This window comes from Acanthaster planci, linkage group LG11 (genome assembly GCF_054643075.1).
Source record: "Acanthaster planci isolate LZ-2023a linkage group LG11, COTS_SCS, whole genome shotgun sequence".
Classification (NCBI taxonomy): domain Eukaryota; kingdom Metazoa; phylum Echinodermata; class Asteroidea; order Valvatida; family Acanthasteridae; genus Acanthaster; species Acanthaster planci.
Genome location: NC_141787.1, coordinates 15,523,878 through 15,541,981, shown reverse-complemented (window position 1 = coordinate 15,541,981; position 18,104 = coordinate 15,523,878). Strand labels below are relative to the sequence as shown.

Below are 18,104 nucleotides of genomic sequence, written 5' to 3'. Positions count from 1 at the left end.
TCAAAAATGTGTATTCCATATTTATGTGTCATTTCCTCTGCAATGTTGCATCTAGTATCTGCACTTCCGTCAGCTTTGCTGGGATAAATGTTCAAAACATCTCACAGCATTGAAATTGATTTCCAAACTGCTTGTAAGTTAACAATCGGCATGATTTTTACCACGGAATTCACTATAGTCAAATTCACAGACATTCCTTCATGTGAATAATTGCCTCTTTGAGCTTAACATTGATTTACAGTATCTTCTCACTGCAAGCCAGACATTGCTAGGCTTACGTTTTGCTTGCCACACGCATGTAGGCTTACACGCTAACACAACCAGAAAGAAAAGGGGGAAAAGCAAAGATGAGGCATGACAGGTACAGTGTAGCTTAAATTGAGAATAATCAGTGTACAGCACCTGCATTGTCGAGCCTTGGCCGTCCTTGAAAGGCTTTACCATCGGTGGGCAGGATTTTACCCACTTTCTGCCGGTGAGCATTAATGTACACATTTGGGAAGGGAGTCACACATGCCTCATTACTAATGCGAAGTGCCTGGATTTTTCTTTATTATCATATTTTGTAAAGGCCAAGGCCACACCACTGTGATTATGTCTTGCATGTCAGGGCATACGTTTGAATTTCACTACATGTAGCACACTACATGTACCAGTACACTGTACATTTACCGGTTGCTGGAAAATAAATTCGGTTCATAAACATGTACGTGTAGACAGGGAGAACTCTTGTTCCCGTGATCTTTGTCACATGCACGCAGTGTCCTTGACAGAACAAATTCAATGGTACTTGTACAATATATGTAACTGTTCATCCCGTTTTTAAAAATAATTTTGGAAATGATCCGTTACAAACGATTAACCCTAACCCTCCTCAATCCTTCACCTGTTGGAGGACTGAGGAGTGTGAAGGTTAATGAGTTAAACATGTCGGTACATACAATCTACCAGTACATGTACACGCACATGCATGAAGACTAATTCCCACTCGCAAAAGTTCCTGGCAAGAACCCTAAGGTTTTTAACTCACGCCATCAAAATACATGAACAGTAGTTAAGTACATGTACATGCATGCACAGCTCTGAAGCATTTTCACACCAGACGTACCGTACATGTACATGAGCAGATAGTTCTTAAGTGATTCATTTTAAGACATTCAAAATGGACACGACACATGAACAAAACAGATACAGCAGGTTCAATAGATGTGGTCGAGTTGAACGTCTCCCGCCTCCTGTGTTAAGTAGACGAGCGCATTCTTCCCAGATTTCTTTGGACTGTGAGCCAGGGGATCCCTCAAGAGCAAACTTAATTGTCATTTGAGACAATTTTTTTTTTTTTTTCAGTGGAGGCGAAGAAGGAAATGTGATAGAATATTACTCACTACATGTACACTGTATGTCTGGGTGCCCAACCCAAGATTGTCCTACAAATTAGAAAAAAACATAAACACCCCAAAGTTCACCCCATACAGATACATGCACTAGTACATACACCTGTTAGCTGTCTGCCAGTTCTTTGTTAGCGGCTTTTTCTGTCAGTGATTTCAAAACAACAGAAATTTGAGCTACTGTGTACATGCACATGCATATGTATCTAGAATTGTAAATAAGACGGAAGCCAGATGCAAAATTCTGAATGGTAGCATTTAGGACAGAAGACAAGAAAATGCTTCTGGAAGTACAGAAAATGTTTCTAATTTTAAGATCAACTTTTCTTGCAGCGCATGTGGAGTTGGAGATATCGCTATGAATGCATGTAAGGAGCCCAGAAATGAAAAAAAATTGCCAGTGGTTGTTCCTTGGTCATTCCTTTTGAGGATATGTTTATTAGATGGCTGAAGCAATGCTTTGTTTCTCTCCCTCCTTGTCTTTCTCCTGCCCCTCTCTTTGCCTCCTCTTTGTCCCGTTTGTAGGTAAGCACTATGGTGTCTACAGCTGTGAGGGGTGCAAAGGGTTCTTTAAGAGGACAGTGCGCAAGGAGCTGACTTACTCATGTCGAGACGACCGGAACTGCATCGTTGACAAACGCCAGAGAAACCGTTGCCAGTACTGTCGCTACCAGAAATGCATCGCCATGGGCATGCGAAGAGAAGGTAACAGTGGTCATTTTATGTCTTTTCCCGTCCCACTTTTTCGTACCTTCTTTTTTTGTTTTGAAAATGAAGAGCTTTTGCCCAAATCTCCGAGAAGCTGAACACTGGATTCCGATTACCGGATGGATCTGTTCACGGGCCAACCCCCAGCATGAGATCACTTTGCACTTGGGATAGCCCAGTAACTGGCAGACAGGCTGTCGTCAGCCATTGTAGGAATGAAGGCTGTGGCTGAATGTTACGGCTACGGCTAGGCATGGCATGGGTGCCTATGGGAGCCACTGGTTTGTGGCTTCATCCACTTCCCATCGAGCCACGTGTTATTGATAGCTGTAACCAGTTGGAAGTGACCTCTGAACGATGCTTCCCTTCCTGAATTCTCTGATGATACATGTGTTCGATCACATAAAAAAATATTTACATTCTAGTGACCATGCATGCCACCAGCGTTCTCACTGCAAGCAGTTTCTTGTTCTTGTCGCCTTGACACCAGCCAAGGTCGTAGTGACATTAAAAGAGAGAGAAAAAAAAAAACCCAGCAACTTTTGAATACTGAAGAAATTCTTGAAGGGGGACCATTCAATGCTCCTACCAGCAGCTGGTGCATGGCGACAGTGTGATGAGGATGGTGTCAGTATGCAGCTGGTGTTCTAAGCGCCTGTGGTAATGCCCAGCTGCCAGCCTATGTATGCATAATTCATGCGTGAAATTGATACATGTGCTTTGGTATTTCAGGACACGAACATGGATGCTAATACATGGGATCGGACATTTTTAATTTTTGTTTTCCAACATGTTCTGGGGCTCACAAACGACTTACTGCGGAGCTCTGCCTGTCACAAGGGGTTTGCTTTTACGGCCAAAACATTTTTAGCAGGAAAGGTAACGGAATGTATGCCATCGTGTGTTTGGGTGCTCCGTGTACATTGACCCCTGAGCCACATGGCGGTTCGTGAGTCCTTGATCTTACATGTTGTACAGTTGTTTCAAAATGAAGCTTCATTCCGAATTCCAGAATTGGTAGAAAATCCATGTGCTATTCACCAGCCCAGCAAGGCCAGCGTGCATGGCAACTGCCATACCGGTACTTTGGCCGCAAACTCCCCCCTGCAGCATTGATATCATGCACGCCCGTTATTGAATTTCAAGCTGGTGTCTGATCCGGTTCCTGTCCAGTTACGAATTTTTGTCTGTGATGATACACCAGTACCATCTGCTTCTTGCCCACGTTTGCACTTGTCCAGGTTCATACATGCATGAAATAATCTGGATTTTTTTAACGTACAACTACTGTACATGTACATGTGTGTATCTACACATGAAGTAGTGTTTGTCATCTTTTGGAATTAATTTAAGATCTTACATATTGTTCCCATATGTGCAGCCTGTGCCACCTGAAAACTAGTTGTCCTCCCAAAAGTACCTTCACACGTGTATGGTCTTGTTTGTTTGAAAACAAGGAAACCCATAACACAAACGACAAAACAAACAAACAGCAGAAACTTTAATTTGCACATTGCGTGATGTACTTACAGTTTGCGAGCGTTTGCATTACGCCTGCATGGAACTATTTTAAATAGGTCCTAGCAAAGTGTCTTTTTAAAAAAACACAAATATTTGATGGATATAGGTTTGATTGGTGTTTCTTTAAATCTCAGCCGTCATCCCTGAGAAATATCCCCTCACCACAGTCGTTGTCTTCAGCTAGCGCTAGCCTTGCGGGCACAAATGTCGCCCGTGCATGTTTGCTCCAATACCCCAGTTCCTTCTGTCGTCTTCATTCAGAATTTGTCTTCCGGTCTATTCACTTTACGAGGCCCCCCTCCCCAGCTATTTATAGATAGCATTCATGGCATAACGTGACTGACAAATGTTTTGCGGGTTGAGGATGCTCGAAGCTGCTCTGTTCGTGGGGGTGTATCTGATGACGTCCATTGTGACACATTGTCACATTAGGGGAAAAAAAAGAGAAAATACATTTATCTGAAACATGAATGAAATTCAAATCGGGAAAGGTGTTACATGTAAGTGCAGGGTTTTTATTGAAACCTCTTGCAGATTTTAGTGAAAGGCACCATAAAAACAACCAACTGTAAAACATGTTTCTATTACATGTTAGCAGCAGGAGTCAGGAAGAAATGTTATCTTCATTACAGTATCTTTATGTACACTGCCAACATCTAAAATTTGTTCAGAAGTCTGATCACCATGCATACAATAATCATACAGATGAAAGCTCGTTAACTTGGTCCTGTACATGTACTGGTACATGTGTGCCTAGGGACGCTGGAAATGGGTGCAAATTTCCAACTTATCACTTTTACAGACCTGCCAACTCGTACGAGTTAGCCGTATTTCCTACGGGAAATTCTCGAAAATAAAATCGTATGTTTTTTCCCCATAAACCATGGGTTTTTGACGATGTTGACTTGCATGAAAAAATCGTAGTTCAACCGTTGCGAATGCACATTATGCTAGACATATGCAGTCTCAAACGTTTGCACATGTACAGTGTACATGTATCATGTACCGTGTACGTGCGTACAGGGCATGCACTCACGTGTACAAACCTTGTGTGTAAACAGCATCTGGCAACCACCCGACATTGTGTTGTGATTGGCTGCCCATGAAATATTAATATTCATGTTGCATTAGTGGGACTCTTTAAAGCCGCTTGTGTGTCAGTGGAAGAAGTGACAAACAATCTCCAGTATTTTATGTAGTGCGTATTTCACGGCCACCGTAAATATGCGGCTTGAAATAAGGTTAATAATTTTTCCACTTTCACTGCAAAAGAGGGCCTTGTGGCAACTGGTGTGGGGCAAAGGAAATTATGTCATACATTTTGCATGGCTTCTACAGGTTCTGTGTGCGTCGTTTTTTACGAGATTTCAAACAATTTTTGGACATAGACTCATCAACATGTCAGTGCAACACCTGTAAGAGGGTCAGATTTGGATGCAATCTTTGACAAGACCAATCCTCAAGTTAAAACTATGCGGAAATAAAAAAAGGGTGGAGACAGTTTACGGCTGGCCAGCAAGCAGGTGACAAAATCCACGCCAGGAAATTCCAAAAAGCCTGGACTTGCGACGTGCATTTCAAGATTTCAAATTTGCAAACGTGGTCAATTCAGGTGGGAATTGGGCCATTTCACTCTTCGACCTCGATAATTCATTTCCGGTGTGATTATTTTATGCGTGAAGAAGTGTTGACGTAATCTAGTCCGAGTTACTCGGACTAGACCCTAGACCCATAAACATGGCCTGACGTTTACTCCTCCTCCAGTATACGACGAAGGAGTGGACGTTGGGCCCTGTTTATGGGTCTAGCTATAGACCCAATCCAGACAAGTGGTCAAAGCAATCACGGAGAGGAATGGACCTATGTTTATTTTTGGAAAAAAATGCTTTTTACTGAAAAATATGACTTCTGAATTTTCAGAATACAGTTTTGTGATTTAAAAGATGGGCAGCTCTGCTTCAAGTCTGTAGACAGGTGTTTTGAGAAACCTTTACCACTTGGTAAACCACTTTGTTAATCAGAACCAAAAAGTTAAGAGTGTAGTTTTGTGTTTTGAGAGTTTGATTGATTTTAAGCTCTTGGTTTGTAGCATTTATCTGTTCCCCTGCATTGCCCTGCGGATGTTCTTATAATTGCACCCTTTCACAGAATGACTTGAGGGTCAAACCCTATGGAGTAAATTGGTAATGTAGTTGGGCATTCCTTCGGTCATTGACGTTCAAAGGAGGCACAGACATTGTTTGACACTGTTCTTGGACAGAGCACATTACACTTGTACATTTACTCGTTCAACGAGGTAGTCAGTGCACAGTCTTAGAGCAACTTGTAAACACATTGCAGGCAGCTGGCAATATTTAAACATCTGTCACCATTTTGAAAAATTCACATCTACATGTACATTACGTACATATTTGTGTAAGGGGTGCTTACGTAATTTACAAACATAAAGTCGTGCGTGTTTCTAATTGTTAATGTTTGTCATACGTGTTCATACATGTATTCATACTCATGTGCTGAATAATTACAGCATTAGACAATTTGTTTCCCATTTAGTCTGGAAACACTTTCATTATTGAAATCATACTCCTCTTCATTGTACATGTAATAGCCCCCTCCAAAAACAATGAAGGAAAAAGAAAAAATCTCCAGAAATTTGTGCTTGCTTCCATCACCTCACATCTGGGCATAGAACCTTTTTTCTGTTAAAGGTATGAGTGATGGAAGTCACAGGTACATGTACATGTAGATAACTTTTGCCAACACATACCATTCTTAACTGACTTGTCATTTTTTTTCTTGCTTTTTTTCTTAGAACAGCCATTTACTCTTGAGCATTTTCTTCATTTGTATATCTCTTTTCTTTACAAACGATAGCCGCTGATTTTTGTGATTGTGGTTTGCGAGGCAGTTCAATTTTCTTGGACTCACTTTGAAAACCGCAGTTCAGTCACTGGAAAGCTTTTCCTCAAACACTGCCTCAGTAAATTGTGTACTTCTGAGAAAATTCCTGAGGGATTCCAAACACTGAGTCTAAGTGAATGTCCTGCAGATGTGTGGCTCCCAGGGTGTATACTGGCAGGTTGGAGAGGAAATCTAATTTTGCCCCAGATTTAAAGAAGAATAAAATCATTTCCACAATTGTACCTCAAAGTGCCATGTTGCATTTGTGCCGCACATCCTTTGAAATGTTTTGTCCAAGTTGGGTTTTATTTTGAAGGAAAGATCCAGTTGCTAGTTCTGTTGTTTTGGCTGCTTCCAAATTTATTTTAAAAACTATTTAATCATGCACCTGTGTACTGGTACATGTACATATGTACATATGAGGTATTTGTGCATCTTGCACTATCCAAGATGCATAATGTTAATTTACATTGTACATACATGTACATGTACTACTAGCCTGACGTATATACTGTTATTCCACGTGTACAAATCAAGTTTATTTGTTACATCTTGAAAAAATCTTTTTCACCCTAGGAGAAACATCCGAGCATGGCAGAAAATGGCCTGCTTACTGCTTGTTAGTCAGTAGTGTTTTTACACAGTGTGATGTACAGTATTTGACGTGTGTTCCATGAGAGAAAAACTTTGGTAATTTGAATGGCGAAGGGGTCATGAGGAATATTTTGAGTCATGCCCCTCGATGCTGAAAAGTGGAAATAAATTTTGACAGTTATCGTGTATTACTACAAGAAGTATTGTGTTTATGGAAGCGTTCAGGTGAAGAAGAGTCAAAAGGGGATGAAACAAGAGCAATCAGTCATTAAGAATTGATCCAGCAATTAATTTGTAACTCGTCCATGTTTAAGCAAAACTGAAGAGCTTTTGTTTACCACAGCCAAGAGCGACTCTTTTGTACTTGCGCTGACAGGCTCCTTGAATTGCGCTCTTGTACCGTATAGTTGTTCTGAAACAGTTTGATATGAGTTGACATTGATGAAGACTTACGCCCCTTAATGCTGACAGCCAGGAAAGCCTTGCAGCACTCATTTCTTTTTTTTTTTTTTTGGGTTTGTCCTTGTCATGTGCCTGGTACTGTAGACAAGGATGCCCACGACCTCACAGAATTGATGGTCTTGCGGTGCCAACTTCCGTCTCCTAATCTAAGCCATTGCAGTCTAAATCCTCATTTCATGTCCCCTTGGATGCGAAAACACCTATACATGCACACACACCCACACAGGTTTACGTTACATGCCTAGTGTGGACAGTCGTTTGTTTTTTTCGTGCAGTTATAATGAAGCTGCAATGAAATTTTCTTAGGCACGGGTTTTTTTTCTGTAGCTTTGTACTTTAATGTATAAAAAATCCTTTACATTCCTGTTTGGTTAATGCAATGAAAAGTGCACTTGATTTAACTTTTAAAATTATACACGCTTTCTTGAAAAACTGAGGGCACTGTTGCAGTGATTTCATCCAGGGAAAACATTGGTCCATGGGTACGTCTTTCTGTTGAAATTGTGAACCCAGAATTTAAGTACTGAAAACAGTTCTTACGAAGTGATTGATGCCTGCTTATTGCTGTGTACAAAAAACCCCAATAAGTCAGCAAAGAGGAGAAAATTTAGTCCAGTAAAATCTACTCAAACTTTTTCAAGTACAAACCAATGTAACCTTGACGCTTTCTTCCCGGGATGACATCACAGTTTTGCTCATGAATATGAAATTTATCATTAACATAAACTAAAAAAGCAGTAAGGCACCCTTTTAAATAGTAAAACAAAAGTTGAAAATAATAATAAAACAGAGACACAGACAGGTATTTTGAAGGTTTATGTTAAAACACATTGATTCCAGCTACCGTTGAAGAAAATTTGGTGAAAATACTCGTACTTCTTGAACTGGGAACACAATTTTCTGCTGGATTTTTGCAAATGTTTCCTTGACTGTTCTTTTTACGACGGATAACCCTAACCCCAAAATGCTTCTAAACTTCAGAGAAGGGGATACGTCCTGTGGCAGTGGGTAAGTCCACAGAACGTCTTCCCTCCCTGCTTCGTGTGGACGTCTTTTGTTCACAAGTCTGCACTAGGTATGTAAGGTTAGCACATTCACACACACACCCGTGTTTTTGTATTTCAAAAGAGTCAATCTGTGTTCATTTCTCGGAGCTGTGTGTCTTGCAGCTGTTCAGGAGGAGCGACAACGGAAGGACAAGTGTCAGGGAGAAGGGGAGGTTGAGAGCACCAGCTCCGTCAACAACGACATGCCAGTGGAGAAAGTGCTAGAGGCAGAGCTGGCCGTAGAGCCCAACACAGACACGTATGTCGACACGCCGGTGAGTAGGGCCGCGTCCTAAACTAGGCTACATTTCTGGTGGCCAATTTGATGAAAGAGGGTATCACTAGAGTGAGCTCCCAGTCTTAATACCTGCAGTCCTCACGCAAACGGCATTTGGAGTTACTTATGATGGACTTTGTATTATGGTGTTAAATTCACTGATAAGTGGCGTGCCCTTCTCTAGTGTATGTATGCGCAGTATATACCTTGTGGGAGACCCCCCCCCCCGAGCAGGACTCGAGCCTGTGACCTCTTGCTGGCATTGAGTGCTGTGGCCTGTGGTTAAGAGCGTTCAATTTGTAGTCTTCGGGTTCGAATCCAGCCTAGGGTCATGGTGCTTGTGCCCTTGGGCAAGGCACTTTGCCACTCATTGCCTCTCTCCACCCAGGAGTCATTGGGTACCTGTGAGGGCAGAGAGGGTTATTGTGGTTGATTTAGCTGCTTTGTGCCGAATAGTGGCTGCATTGAGCTGCATACTCCCCATGGGCCTGATGAGCAGGGGTAATAACAGTGGAAAGCGCTTTGATCTTAAGTTAAAAACCGATATGCAAAAAAACCCCAAACTCTTATTATGTTCCGAGGTTTCAACTACTCAATCATTGCATTGAATTGGCACCTATCAGTGCTGTGTCGTTTGTGTTTCGTTTGCTGCTTAGGTTGGAGTCTCTTTGTGTACTTGTCACACGTGTCATTATAAATCGGAAAACTTTGTATTCCTCCTCTTTTGAGACTTTCCAAATGTGTGTCTGAAATGCTGAATGGATCTAGGAGCTGATTTAAGTGCAGGAGGGAATGGGCTGTTACATGTATCTACATGTAATGCATCACTCTGCATGTTATTTTAGAATCAGTGTATTGCGTCCTGTTGTAATCAAGTCTTTTTTCCAAGTCCGAAAGTACTCACAGATTCAAGGTGTTACACAAAACGTTCATTCTGAGAGACAAGACAAGTGCGGTTTGAGTACTTATGTAATTGTTTGAGAGTAGGAGGGAGTGTTGGACGCGTAGACACTTGGTTGCTGAAAATGAAATGGGAGACTCTGTGATGCTTGTTGGCAGCAGACACCACTTACCTTTTTGTTTGATGCGGGGATGCAGTTATAGACATGCGCATTAGTTCTGAGCATGCGCACGACCACGGCAAAGGACTGGTTTGTCTGCCGCCACCCAAGTCTCTCTCAAAAGTCTCCCATTGGTCTGAGTTTTTGGCAAAAATGTGCACATCATGTGCTTACATACATGTACTTGTATGTCATACTGGTTGTCCAAGTTTTCGTGATTCTACCCTTTCAAAGAAGTGAAGCAACTCAGCCTAATGCCGTTTATGCCGCCTCTGATTTTGGTGTCTGCGGAGGCTGGGATTTTGGTCCTCAGTTCCCTTGGACACCTCAACTCTTTCTATCACATCTTACGAAAGAAATCCGTGTCTGAGGTCTGCAGGAACTGAGAAAACCTGCACTCCTCTCCAAATCCACCTGATTTTTACCGGACACTGATCAGTTTCAAAATTCATTTATCACTGACCCTCCCTCGCACTCACTCACCTGAACAGCACGACCCTGTTACCAACATTTGCCAGGCAGCGGACAAGCAGCTCTTCACGTTGGTGGAGTGGGCCAAGCGAATTCCCCATTTCACGGAACTACCTCTTGACGATCAAGTCACCCTCCTCAGAGCCGGTAAGCACTTTCTTTCCAAACCTTCTAAGCATATAAATTTACTGAATACAGAAAGAACAGCAAAAAGACACACTCGGCAAAGTAACTTGCTGTTGTTTGGTGGGTATCGCACTTTACACTACATAATGTACTTCACGTTTTGTGGTCTCTGACAATGTTGGAAGAGTGACCAAATTGATGTTTACCTCGAGGGCGCTCCCTGTCATTTGCAGGAACATTTTAGGTCTGTCCACTCAGATAGATGGGCAGAAAAGGAACATAAGTGCAAGCACCCATTGCACCTCAAATGTTGCCTGTAGAATTTCCTATAAAGGAGGTAGTCATTTGGTCCCTCACTTAATGGAGTGCTATTCACAAATGATCACAATCGCATCAATTGCTGTGACAGAATCCAATAAAGTCATCTTAGTCAATACTAAAAATGAAACCTTGTGGCCACTGGGACTTTAAATTGGATGTTATTGTCAATGTCATTTGAATACTAGCCCCCAGGCTCATATTCTGTATCTGTCTGTGACCCCACAGGCTGGAATGAGTTACTGATTGCTGCGTTCTCGCACCGCTCCATCGCTGTCAAAGACGGCATCCTCTTGGCCACTGGTCTGCACGTGCATCGGAACTCCGCCCACCATGCGGGGGTGGGCACCATCTTTGACCGGGTGCTGACGGAGCTGGTGGCCAAGATGCGGGAGATGAAGATGGACAAGACAGAGCTGGGCTGCCTCAGGGCCATCGTCCTCTTCAATCCTGGTCAGCCTCAACTTCCATGACTAAATCAGGACGTCTAGAGGACTATCCACTTTCTTCATCGTTTTCATGAGCATACAAGGAACATTTTTTTTTCTCTGGACTCCCTTCCCCTCCTAAAGTGTTCAAACAGAAAAGCAAACCAAAATGATGGAAATGGCTTACTAATTTGTTGAAAAGGTATGCATAGCGAACAATCTCTTGCTCCCAGCATGGGATTTGATGCTCACGAAAATGATGGAGACAAGTGGATGATAGCTAAGATAGTAACTAGGAGCTAGTGTCTGAAACCTAGGTGCAGTTTAGATGAAGCCTTCTCTAAGGTTTGTGTCATAATCCTGTTGCCTTTTCACTCTTCAAAAATCTTTTGGTTGTGCCTGTTACCTGTCAGACCAGAGTTATAATGAACGGTGAGCTATTCAAAAGGTGTAAAACCTCAACTGAGATAAAAAAAATTTCACTGTGCAAAGGGTTCATCCTTTGTGCTTATGCCTAAACCGGCTTCACATTAGGGACAGTGAACGTTGCATCAAATTTTGAGGAGCAAGTGCCTGAAAACTTGCAATGAGTGACATGCAGAAAGACAGTCCTTTGACAGGTGTACAACTGTTTGCCCATCACTTGATTGTCTCTTGTATTTTTTTCTTTCCATGTCATGCTAAATTGAGGAACTCCTGAAAGTCCTTTGCAGAATTTCCTGGTTTCATGTCACTTTCCGATAGCATGCCTTCTTTTGGGTATAAAAATTGGTAGAGTCAAAAAATTGCTGACTGTTACGTCTTTCCCCATTCTGTGCAGACGCCAAGAACCTGAACTCGGTGCAGAAGGTGGAGGAGCTTAGGGAGAAGGTGTATGCCTCGCTGGAGGAATACTGCCGGATGCAGTACCCGGACGAGCCCGGCCGTTTTGCCAAGCTGCTGCTGCGTCTCCCCGCCCTGCGCTCCATCGGCCTGAAATGCCTGGAGCACCTCTTCTTCTTCAAGCTGATCGGTGACACGCCCATCGACACCTTCCTCATGGAGATGTTGGAGGCACCCAGCAACAGCTGAGCGAGTCATCTCTGTGTCCAAAAATCTGTGGTGGTTTGTTTGTCTGTTTTATTTTGTTTGTTGATTCAGTGTCGGGGGAAAAAAAACCAAAAAAAAAAAAAAAATCAGTCAAGAGGAAAAAAAAGGCAATTTGTGGTATATACAGATGCAATATAGACTACAACCTGCCAAGGAGAAAGATTTGCCAGCCACATTTTGTGATTGTTTTTGAAGCCCATTTGGGCCCTCGGTGATCCATATATTATCACTCTCAAGGTGAGCAAAGAGAATCGCTGAAGACATTTCACAGTTTGGCCACTGGAACCGGGACAGTGTTTGGATAGACAAACATTCAACATCCTTTTTTGTAAAATTTAGATAAATAGGCACGAAGATAAGGTACCATTAATGAACATGTCCAAATGTTTGCGGAAAGAGTATACTCTGCATAATACTAAACAGGCTTTGTCGGAATTGAAAGGAAAAGAACTGGATTCTGTTGTATGTGAATATCAGTGAATTTTTTTTTTCATGGGTCGATGGAGTTGCTTTATGGTGGCACCGTGTAGTCTTTGCAGTCTGTCCTATAGAATCTTCCCTGCAAAATTTTGGTCATTCAAAAGTGACTTACAAATTGTCAGTGTCCCATTTACATGTTGAATTTAATAATACGAACTACCTAATGTCATCCAGGACTTGTCTCAAGTGATGTGTTCTCTTTGTGTGTATCCGTAGGCCTAGTCTTAAACACAAACGTGTCACGTTGTTGCCCACTTAAATTCAGAGACAAAGGCTACAGATTGGGTAAAAATACAGGAGTGTATCGTGACCCACGTAGAACTGCCTTCTAAATGCTAGCTACAGCAGAACACATGGAAGTGATGCTCTAGCCAGTGACAGAACCCTGCAAGTATTTGGAAACGCTCCATCATAAATGCTACCTCAAATGCTACATGCCATGAATATTCAGAATTGTAGTTTGACCAACCAGCCACCAGATGCTTTCCACCTGACTCACAACTTTGATGTCATTGGTGGATGCCGTCACCACGTGGTTTAATCTTTAATTCAAACCAGGATCTAAAAAAGAGGAAATAAAATTTGAAAACAAATGAATTGTAGATACATGTAGTTATCACTATTAAAAGGTTGAAACATGTATGTATAATCGTTATTTTTACTTGATATTTAATCTATTTCGTAAGTTACTGCATGGCTGAACAAGTAATAGGCTCATTTAAATAACTAAGTCAGAAATGAACTCAAGATGTAGATAAATTAATTTGGCATGCACTCGAAAATGTAGCCTCCAAGTCAGTAGCAGACCAGTTAGCCTTGTATTTCCCTCCACATGATCTTACTCAAGGTCTACGTGTTCCTATTGGAAGAATTACAGTTTTGGAATTCGTGAATGCAGGTCTGTGTCAGAAGAACTTGCACATTTAAAACATTCATCCTAGCTTTGAAATCCACATTTGAAGATGTTAGAACATAGACCTGCGTGGCCAGTCCACTGCATTTGTGTGGTGAAGTCATACATGGTGCTCTTCACCTACCATGGTTTTTTGCTTTCTGTTTGGTTTTTTTTTTTTGTCCATGGCTGTTGGAATGGCTTGTGGTGAACTTGCAGTTAACGAATGGGTTGTCAAAAAGGATTTCCTCTTCGAAATCTCACTGCTGAACCCGGATCATGAAAAAGCAAGTGTGCGTATCCACATCGCATTCATGCCATCAACTTATAGATCATGGTTTGGAGCACTTTCCATGTACTTCTGGAGGAATGAAATGAACAGATGTGTTCCTCACAGATTCACGGCCTGCTAGACTTGTGCGGCTTAAATTTTACAGGAATTTTTTCTCACTTTCCCAATGTCAAGCACAGAGTTTGTAGCATTCAAGCAAACATCGAAGAGCCTATTTGTGTTTTGCGTTTCTTCACCTTTTTTGCTGAAGATGTAGGTTTTATTTGTGTTTTTCACCAAAAAAAATGTACACGCTCATTGACAAGTTTTGGTTTTGATGCTTCTGCTATGTAGTCATATTACTAGTTCTATAATATAGAGAGGATATATTTGATTATGGCTGAGAGTCATCAAATATTTTTTGTGTGTTGTGGTTTGCTTGTATTGAATAAGTCTGGAGGTAGACAGAATTCTTCCAGGTAAAATTTGTCCTGAAAAGCACATTGATTTGTCAAACAAAAATCAGGGTGTTTTTGAGGATTAAGTTAGATTGAACTTAGACATCCGTTGGTGATAAAAACCTTTTTTAAAATGGAGATCTGCAAAAAATGCAAGTTTTGTGTCGACTGTATTATGCTACAGAATATAGCACAGATTTCAAACAGTGATGGTGTTTATTGTTTTTACCTTGAACTTTTAAGAATGTAAGTTGCTTCATTTTATTCCATTTTGCAGTCAGTTGTAGATAATGCATTTGAAATGGCCAATAAGTTGAACATTTTCTGAAAGTTGTTCCACAATTGGCAGTGCGTAAGGTGGCTGTAGTATATAGTGTATGCTCATAACCAGTGAATCGAGTAAGCTACACAAAACTTTCTTTTGAATGAGAATTTTGTTGTCGTTGTAACAGTACAAGAAAAAAATATGAAAACTTTGGTAGAAACCAAACAACTAACTTTATTTTTTGCTGTGTCTGAACAAGTGATTTGTATCCCACCATGCAGATTGTTGTTAGTATGGATGGAACTTACCTTTCAGTTGATTGAACATAGGATGAACATCAAGAATGGAAATCATCAGACCAACTAGAGGACATTAGATAAACTATCTGTTAACCGCCCACTTTTTTGCTTCCCACCTGCCATCCAGACACCTAGATATCAACATCAAAATTCCGAAAATTCAGGTCATTGGAAAATTTGCAATACCATCCCCCTTAAAAAGGAACGCCAAGATAAAACCATGTGTATTTAAACTTTTTCTACGGGAGAAAAAGTACTTTTTGGTGAAGACATAACGGTAGATAAACAAATTGCTTTTTTGGTTTTGTCGTTTATTCATTGGTTGGTTACTACACGGCAGATCACATGTCCATCCGGTTATCAGTTCTCCAGTGTCACGTTTGCTTTTCAGCCCCTGTTAGACACAAAAATGGGTCAGGTATGGGTTGTGTATGTGGCTAGAAGAACTGGTTGGTGGCATTAGCATTTTATATGGATATTTCAAGAAGCCTCTGTATGTTTACCGCTACATCATGATGTGAAATGCACAGAATGCTTCTGATAAAATGGCAAATAGTAAGTTAACAAGCCAATCTTCCAGGGGCTGTTACGCATCCCACATGCAAACCATTTTCTAGTGGTTCATATCACCTCCATGCACAAATTTAAAGGGTGCTTTGAGACACGACACTGGTCAAAGTTTTTGGAGTGGTTCAGTGGTCATTGTTCTTAAGCAAGAGGGAATCTTGATCTCAGCCTGTAAGTTGCATTTTTGATTTTAGCTCATGAACCCACTGGGGTGGAATCATTGGAAGTCTTGTTGCATTAATAGAGGTCGATAAACTGTATATGACTCTATATGACAACCTGTGAAATGTCCAGTTAACAGCCTACCGATAATTTTCAGGTTGCTGTTCAGGGGCAGTCAAGCCGAATCTCCTTTGGAGCTTTATATAGAGAGAGTAGCTCCAGCTTGAAATTTTTGGAAACAAAATGGCTGTTCACTCATCATTACTACAGTAGAGTGTGCGGCTGTTGTATACCTTCTTTGTGTGCTGGTGCATACACCTGCCAGTTTGTTTCCACCTGTGGTGTCACTCATGTCGCAACTCGCTCTGTCCTTAGCAAGTTGGCAAAAGCGAACAACAGATACAATTTTATATTCAAAGGTAACTCATTCGTCTACTTTTGCACAATGTTCACGTATGCTTTTTCCCAAACAGTTTGAGTTCCAGTGATCTTTGTCTCGTATTTTCTCCCAAACCCTAAAGCTATTTGAGGCTTCCTTGCCCCAGAAAATTGCAGTATTTAATTTTTAAAGTAAAAAATAATATCTGGGATTGGTAAACTTTCTACAGACTTGTTTGAAATAATATTAAACAAGTAATTATAATGCTATGTATAAAGTGATATTCTCTGGTATCCAAGTTCATTTAGATACTTTACATGCTAAGACTGTGACGTAATGTTTTAACAAGATTTGTAGCTTTCTCCATTTTTTTTCACAGTCACGAGGCATCTGTTTGTTACTTGTGAGTTCATATAGTCATTCTAGGTGCACTTTGAAGGCCGGTTTAGTTCTGTTAGTTGATGGTTTTTCGACTAAGGGAAAAATGCTCTGAAATATAGTGACATGCGAAATATGAACCTTTTAAGAAAGGTTTTGTTGCATTTATGGAGATGAATCCTAGATTTTTTTTTCTGTTCTGTAATTAGACAGATTTAGTGATGAGGTTCTTGTAATATGTGATGATTGGATCTGAGTGTAGAATGATAAAAGTAAAGATTGCCGTAGCTGTACTTGGCAGGCTTTGGTGGAGAGTGATCATGTCTTACTCAACTTGGTATGTTTTATTTGCGAAGTGTTTTGAATACAACAAATCTAGGCGTTTGTTCCCCCTCTGCTTTCATTCAGCACTGGAGCTTTTTAAAACAGGAATCAACAACGAAAAGTGATTTATTTAGGAATTTTTACAGGTAGAGAAAAATGAGCATGTGTATTTTACCAGGTAAATGCCAAATTACTTGAAGTTTAACAACTCAAAAAGTATTCGTCCATGTATAAACAATTTAGCCACAAACAGGGCTCAAAAAGTGGATAACATTCATATTCTATTGTCAGAAAATACCATTTGTGACATTGTGACTAATTAAGAAAAATTATATTAGGTATGTGATATAGAACAGGGAATACTAAACGATAACAGGTGAATTCTAGCCGCATCCATTAAGGTTTGCCAAGAAACAGCAGGCCAAGATATCCCGCTTCCGTATTAAAAGAAACGCTGTACATATTGCTATCTGCCAAAATACATGTATAAGGTTAACTGTAAAAAGTAATTAGTGGCCTAATAATTGTGTCTTAACCTTTGTGCTGCAAATATTTTTCCCGCTTATATATAGCAAACACTATAGGAATGTTTTATGTTAATCAATTTGGAACAAAATATGCAGACAAGTAGAGGTAAGTATGTACATGATGTTGTGTACATGTTTTATGTATATATTCACAGGATTACCAGCCGCTCTGCCCACATACGGCATGGAATGTAATACTGTTATTGTGAATGGAGGATGATAAAAATCAGTGGGGAAAAATCTGGTGGTGTCTATTGTCTCTTGATCTAGTCTGTATTCTATTGGAGGAATTGGTGCGAAATTGTGCCCCGTCTAGATTTAGGCGGTTCACTGCATGTTGAAAAGACTTTTCTTTTAAAAATATTTTTCGTTTGCTTCTTCGGTAAGACCCTGTCCTGTGCGAATATCGCCCTGCTTAAGAGCCGTCTTGAGATGACCTGCACCCAGCAAGCGGAGCCAGGATTTTTACCGCGGGGGTAGGGTGGGGGTTGGACATTTCTGGTTTGTCTTATTCATTTTCGTAGTTTTGGGGGTTTGTTTTTTAGTCGATTGTTAGGAATCACTCGTCATTTTTAGATGCTTGTAACCACGAGTTGAGCTCTGAATTGAAAAGCGTCACCATCATGAATAATTTTTAGGGTTTTATTTGTACAAGATTTTTTGGGAAAATTACTCGGATTTCACGGATCCCCTCTGAATGTGGCCCCTA

The 18,104-nt window shown here is 40.9% G+C and overlaps 1 protein-coding gene across 4 annotated transcripts in view; it reads left to right on the top strand.

Annotated features, from left to right (window-relative positions):
• LOC110976278 (retinoic acid receptor RXR-alpha-B-like) overlaps positions 1–17,635 on the top strand; it is a 47,335-nt gene extending 29,700 nt beyond the window's left edge. For 2 of the 4 annotated variants that reach the window (XM_022229398.2, XM_022229395.2), the window contains 5 exons: positions 1,917–2,096; positions 8,732–8,898; positions 10,453–10,579; positions 11,105–11,329; positions 12,125–17,635. In XM_022229398.2, the coding sequence (XP_022085090.1) occupies positions 1,917–2,096; positions 8,732–8,898; positions 10,453–10,579; positions 11,105–11,329; positions 12,125–12,375 (950 nt within the window). In that variant the 3' untranslated portion in view covers positions 12,376–17,635. The remainder of the gene's footprint in view (positions 1–1,916; positions 2,097–8,731; positions 8,899–10,452; positions 10,580–11,104; positions 11,330–12,124) is intronic. The other 2 variants (XM_022229397.2, XM_022229396.2) reach the window with 2 other exon arrangements.
• Positions 17,636–18,104: the final 469 nt, after the last annotated feature.